The 6457-nt window shown below is 33.0% G+C and overlaps 1 protein-coding gene across 1 annotated transcript; it reads left to right on the plus strand.

Moving 5' to 3' along the window:
* Positions 1-260: 260 nt before the first annotated feature.
* LOC125074793 lies at positions 261-6229 on the plus strand. The gene is made up of 7 exons (XM_047686216.1): positions 261-524; positions 2033-2231; positions 3094-3261; positions 3682-3759; positions 4765-4830; positions 5604-5664; positions 5990-6229. Exons 2-7 carry the CDS (start codon positions 2034-2036, stop codon positions 6226-6228), a joined length of 810 nt encoding a protein of 269 aa, XP_047542172.1. The 5' UTR covers positions 261-524; position 2033; the 3' UTR covers position 6229.
* The last annotated feature ends 228 nt before the right edge of the window (positions 6230-6457 follow it).

Genomic DNA, 6457 nt, shown 5'->3' on the forward strand with positions numbered 1-6457 from the left:
GCAACGCGAGCCGTTACGTTTTGACAAGCGCCTCGAATGCAATGGTTGCTTGCAAACCCATTTGCTCTTAATCGAGATGAATTATTGTAATCTTTTGATATTTTTATACCACTGATAACGTATACATTTCATTCATACCGATAGATTTCGTATTTATCTAAACAATTAAATTAATTGATTTTGTTTAATTTAATATTGCACTGGCAACTCTGAATCACATGTCGAGTATTCACTGACAATTGACATTTGAAGTTTATTCGTCGGTACATTGTATTGTATTTCACACTTGACATTTAAAATAACAATACATCAAAACTCCACAACTGTATAGTACTTAATATTAATTCTAATGCAAATCTCAAGCCTTTCGTGTGTTATTGAAACGTACAAAATAATAAATGTTAAGCGAAACAATTATGTGGGCATATTTAGTCGAAATCGTTTAGTAAAATTATATTATTATGACTTATGAATTCAAAACGAATAAATTGATGTTGTGGTGAAAGCGGCGGTTTTCCTAACAGGTATTTTAGTAGTTTATTTCGTATATAGAATAATAACTAACTTGTGTTAATAATAATAATAATAGCCTTTTATTCAGATCTCTTAATAAATTACAGTAAATTTGAACTAAAAAAACTAACACGAATTCTTAACTAAATAAAAAAATTAAACTAATATCTGTTTCTTGGTTTCTATTTGCCAGTCGGCAAAGGCCTCCTCCAACCTTTTCCATTCATCCCTTCTTCCAGATGACTCCTGCCACTCTTATGTTGTCTAAGGTGGGATACCTTTTCTGTGGTCTACCTCTCATCCTTTTGTCTTCTTTGGGGTACCACACGGTGGTACTAACTTGTGTAATTGTTATTAAATTCCTATGTTAATATACTGACTAAACATAAGTTTTCATATCATTATTTGTAAATCATAATTCTTAATTGTTTTAACAAATACTTTGTTGTAACTTTAAACAGACTTTGTACGATTATAATTGTGTTTAAATACTTAATATTTAATTCAAAATTAATAAAATGAATGGAAAAATAATGCAATAAATAGTTATTTATTTTTTGTACATTAAAGTGAATGATTCAAGCTAAATGTTTCCTTATTTTTACAGTCTGTCATTTAAGGTCACTCTCTCAGTTTCATTAATAAGTCAAATAACTAAACTAAACTTTAAAACCAATTGAAGAAATGTAATATACTAAACTTTATTTATTTTATAAAGATTGTTATTAAAAGTTTGACTAACATTATAATTAATCAAATTATAAGGATTTAAATCTTTTTTTATTAGCCTTGCAAAAAATGTGTTCTGAGCAACTTTGGTCAAGGCGAACATTCTCAAAAGAGAACAGTCAAGTGCAGGCTACTGTACTTTTTTTTATAGACAAACAAATTCAATCATACCTTACATGTCCAATGCACCATCAGGCTTGGTAACTGAGTTGTTATGTCCCTTGTGCCTGTATACACTTACCTTTAAAAACAAAACTTAACACATATAGTCAAGTAAACTTAATTTTGTCTTTTGCACATTTAAGTGATAATGAATCTTAACCACACTTAAGAATACCTCAGTAAAAATATGTCTTTTAGCAAAAAATGTCTATCTAAGCTTTATTTTTTTTTGACATGACGTTGCACATATATTTATATATGTGTTTAAAAAAACATCCTTTTATGTTGTAATGTCATATAAATATACTATTTTAATGGAGTTATGTAGTGTGTGTTTGCTCATATTTCTTATGTGATTCTTTGTTTTACTATGAATAAATTAAATAATATTCTCTGTTCAACTTGGACTGAACCGAAAAGGGATGTGTTTTTTTTTTATATTAGTCAAATTATTTATGTCAATCTCAATAAAACTGTATTTTTCAAGTACATGAAAGTAATATAAATAAGATTGAACATAATTTTTTTTATTAATTAATATTAGTATACCTATATCTATAATAGGGAATTAAATTAAATAAAAAATATTTCAATGCTTTTATTGTTATTCAACCGTTTAAATTTGCAGCATGTCAAGAAAATTAGCCCCATCAGAAGACCAATCAGAGAAGTTGGTGGCATACTTAGAAGAGAATCGTTGGCTTGCCCTAGGTCATGCTCGTACATGGCATGCCAGACACCGCTCGAGAGTTGGGTGGCAAAATATAGCTAATGAATTAAACTGTGACAGCCAAGGGTGTTATAAAACATGGCAACAATGGGCAAAGGTTTGTTACCTATAAATATATAAAATATTCAGGTGGAATGGAATAAAAATAGATTTGAATTCAGCGAGATAAAAATTAAAGTATAACTAAAAAGTAACTAAATGTAATTAAACCTTCTTTCACTATTTATAATAAAATTTGTATCTATAATGACATTTCGCAGGTATTTTTAACTTCGCTGATTAATAAATTCCATTTTTTTTTTTAAAAACATCAATAGACAATGCGTATTATTGAACACAAGATTATATAGATGATGAAAAAGCGTGGAGCTAATACTTGTTGATTATCAGGCAGGATTACATACATATATAATTGTATTTAACTAACATGACTGTATATTTATATGTTGAACAAGAGTAACTACTGAATTCCTTGACGGTTCTTCTCTGTAGAATCTACATTCCGAATTGGTGGTACTGTTAATATAATTCAGTAAAATGACGATTCGTAGCTTGCTCGAACTCAATATCACAATATAAATTTTATGATAACCGATGACTACAAGTTTTAATTGGACTGTTACGTCACCTTTTGTTAGCTATAGAACTTCGTGTTGTTGTTGTTTTTTATGACGTCGTCATTGTTCAATATAGTGGGTGTTGTGTGCCAGTTTTTTGAGTGTAGGTTGGTTTTTGGTCTTCGTGGGATTTTGTTATCGTGTCATCTGATCGCCATTTTTAGTCTTATTACCTCAATTGTTACTCCAAGTACCCGATTACACAGGGTTAGTAACTCTTTTTGCTCTTGATGCGCTTCAAATGCTCTCAAGGGAACTTCCTCCAAGGGGAAACCCCTTTTACGTTTGTTAGTAAACCGTTTGAAAATGGAACGTTTTGTAAAACAGTTCGTTTTGCTTCAGTATTGGATAGACAAAAAGAGCGCTATCAAAAGAAAAGCGGCCCTAATCAAAGCTTCAAAGACACAAGGCAATGACGACATAGCACTGAGCCCGTTAGAGGAGAGGATAATGACGTTAATGGAAGGAGGCGTTGACTGTGAGAAAAAGATGGAGAATAACATCTCATTTGTACGTAAAATGGTTTTGTTTGATCACATTTTATTATTACTAACAATAGGTAACCAGGTTACAATTTAATTTAATAAACAAGCCTTGAAATTATATATTCAACTCGACTCGAGATCTGAAATATTATGCCCAAAAGTTCTTGATTAATATATCTTGAACGTAACCTATTTTCTGAAACTTTTAATGTAATTCTAAATTATAATTGCACCAGTTCAAGCAAGATGACGATTTGTAGTGAAAGATAATGGCAAACAAAATTGTTACGTATTAACACGATACTAGAAGGTGGAATTTGCTAGAACTTCTTTGGTTGGTGGTTTGGTTGGTGGAACAAGTTTGGTCAAACATCTGCTAGTTGTTAAGTTCATAAAAATATTCACAGATTTATGGTATCGTGTTTTAATTTTTTATTTCTTTTAGCCAGTTAAAGATTTAGAAGATCCATGTTCGATGGCATCGGATTCAGAGACGGAGGAAAAGTCAAATGAAAAAGAAATGGTACGTTTTCACCTTCCTGTTTTAATTGAGTAATTTTAGTTATTCCAGGGATTTAGTCTTAATTACATCTGAGTCTTTAGACATGTGTATAAGTAGTGTTTATTTCATCTCGAGTTCTGTGAGAAAATTTGACGGACCGGAATTTGCATGTGCTTACCAGCATTTGCCGCTACTTTGCCACATGGATCAGTTTCCAAAATGTTCTCTTCAGGAGGTTTTTGCTCACCATTGTTTCAGCCAAACACAGCCTTTGTTTTTGCCGATACAATTTAACTTAAACTAATCGTTGGCATTTAGTTGATATATCAGTATTACTTTATGATCTAAATATATATATAATTTTGTTTCCTAAATAAGTTTCCGTCAAAAATATCGGAATTAATGCAACTTCTCTTAATTAAAGAAGCGTGCTTGTTTCTCAAGCAATCGATGTACATCATGTATCAGTTGCAGATTTTTTCAAATTCGTCGTAAAATTTGTAATTTTCGTAAATATAATTATGTATTGCTGATACGTATTCAATAATATTGCAAGATTATTTTATTAAATGACCAAACTTAGAATATTACGTTATTATTTACTTGGTGGTAGGGGTTTGTGCAAGCCCGTCTGAGTAGGTTCTACCACCAAACAGCAGTACTCAGTATTGTTGTGTTCCGGTTTGAAGGGTGAGTGAGTAAGTGTAACTACAGGCACTTGGGACATGACATCTTAGTTTCCAAGTTTGGTGGCGCTTTGGCGATGAAAGCAATGGTTAATATTATTCACAGCGCCATTGACTATGGGCGTTGGTGACCACTTACATCATCAGGTGGCCCCTTTTGATCGTTCGCCAACATATATCATAAAAAAAAGTTTTACATCTAGATATTTCCTTATAACATTTTGGGGAGTTATCTTTTGTTAAACTGCGGAAACTAATTATACATTATTTAATACACAGTGATCTACATTTTATCATCTATTAAAATTCATGTATTCAAATGTTTTTATTGTATTGGTAGGAGGATCCACTTCTGGGTTCGTTATGGATCAAGTGTGAGCCAAGTGTCCAGTATGACCAGCAGTCAGTAAGTTTTCATACAATATTAGTTGTCACTGCTTTGCTCGCGTTTAAGGGTTGTTCGGGTGCTAGGTGTAAAATAGCCTATGTCTTTCAATGAGGTTCAAGCTTGTTTTATACCAAATGTCATTAAATTCCGTTTAGTGGTTTGGTCGTAAACGCGTAACAGATAAATTTACTTTCGCTTTATTAAAATTAAAATTTGTCTTATGTAGGTCTCGAAAAGTGTCCCCCGAAATATATGAGTTCTATGAATTGCCAGAATGTCGCTACTGTAGCTAAAGGGGATTTACCTGAAATTAACGTTTGCGTATCTATTATCCTATCCTATTAGTATCCTTGGGCTATTGTCGTCACCACTAGTAGTAGAAGTTTTAAGTGTAAGATTTACCCTTTATTAGCGATGTCTGACATTCTCTCTGATTCCGTGTTACCCTACTGACTATTAGCGCGTTCTTTCAAATTTCACCGTCTAGTTCCAGTAGCGCCGTTTAAATATAATAATACATTTAGAAGAACACTTCTTGCGTAAAAATTACTCCTTACCTCTGAACTACATGTAATATAGCTTAGCTTTCGCGAGCTGAGTGAGTGGAGTGACTTTAGTCACTGTCGCGCAGGTATAGTTTTTAGGATTATATTGTAGGAAGTTCGGCTGCAAGATGTTTATACGACTGTGGGGTTAGAGTAACGTAGTCTTTAATTTTTACAATAGATTACGAATCCGTAGCAGTACGTACGTTTCCTAGATTCAATTAGAAATTAATTCTTCCTTTCCAGCAAGAAGAGATATCATCTAATCGAAGGCAACCCCCTAACTACCCCGTAGCTACACCATCAAGTAATACTATATTTAATACGCTTATTAGTCTATAGTACATTACAATGGCAGGTACAGTAAAGATAAATAAATTTTAAATTTACATATTAAATGTGTTTTGCTAATAGCTCTGATATATTGTGCAGAGTTCTTTTGATCTTAAGGTGATATTTTAAAACGCTATCTTATCTGAGCCCATAATGAATACTCAAGATTATATAGATCTCGACCAATGGTGTTGCGTCAATTCAAGGTCAAAGTTACCGGTCGAGTTAAGTGCTACTACTGCCATTGAAATAAACTATGTACCAGGTTATATACTAATTAGTTTTTCGTTGATCGATAGTCACTCGTCGACGTCCTTTGGTGACAAGACGGCTCCCTCAAAGGGCGCGAAATCAGCGTCAATCAAAGACGGTGGGAATAATCGAGCGCCTGATCGCAATAGAGGAGAAACGAGCTGAAACAGACTATATGATGGCCCAAACTCAACAGTCGGTCGTCGAGGTTTTGCGACAAATGAGCGAATCGTGGACGAGGCAAAGCCAAGCCTTACAGGATTTAGTCAATAAAGTTACTAAATGAATTACTATGTGTTTCTATCTTTTGCATTGTTTGAATACTTTTTTGGTGGTTATTACAGTGTTGCCTGATACAAAAAATATGAAAACTGTGCTTAAAGTGTTATTTTACGGGTTTTGTGTTAGTCATACAGCATGAGCCGAGATGGCCCAGTGGTTAGAACGCGTGCATCTTAACCGATGATTTCGGGTTCAAACCCAGGCAGGCACCACTGAATTTTCATGTGCTTAAT

This window comes from Vanessa atalanta, chromosome 28 (genome assembly GCF_905147765.1).
Source record: "Vanessa atalanta chromosome 28, ilVanAtal1.2, whole genome shotgun sequence".
NCBI classification, from domain to species: Eukaryota; Metazoa; Arthropoda; class Insecta; order Lepidoptera; family Nymphalidae; genus Vanessa; species Vanessa atalanta.

What these genes read in the sequence shown, in the direction of transcription:
- LOC125074793 (XM_047686216.1), top strand. Translation starts at nt 2,034, where the DNA reads ATGTCAAGAAAATTAGCCCCATCAGAAGACCAATCAGAGAAGTTGGTG. An exon ending in TGGAGAATAACATCTCATTT is followed by an intron (nt 3,262 to 3,681) that starts GTACGTAAAATG and finishes TATTTCTTTTAG; the next exon opens with CCAGTTAAAGATTTAGAAGA. An exon ending in CCCCGTAGCTACACCATCAA is followed by an intron (nt 5,665 to 5,989) that starts GTAATACTATAT and finishes GTTGATCGATAG; the next exon opens with TCACTCGTCGACGTCCTTTG.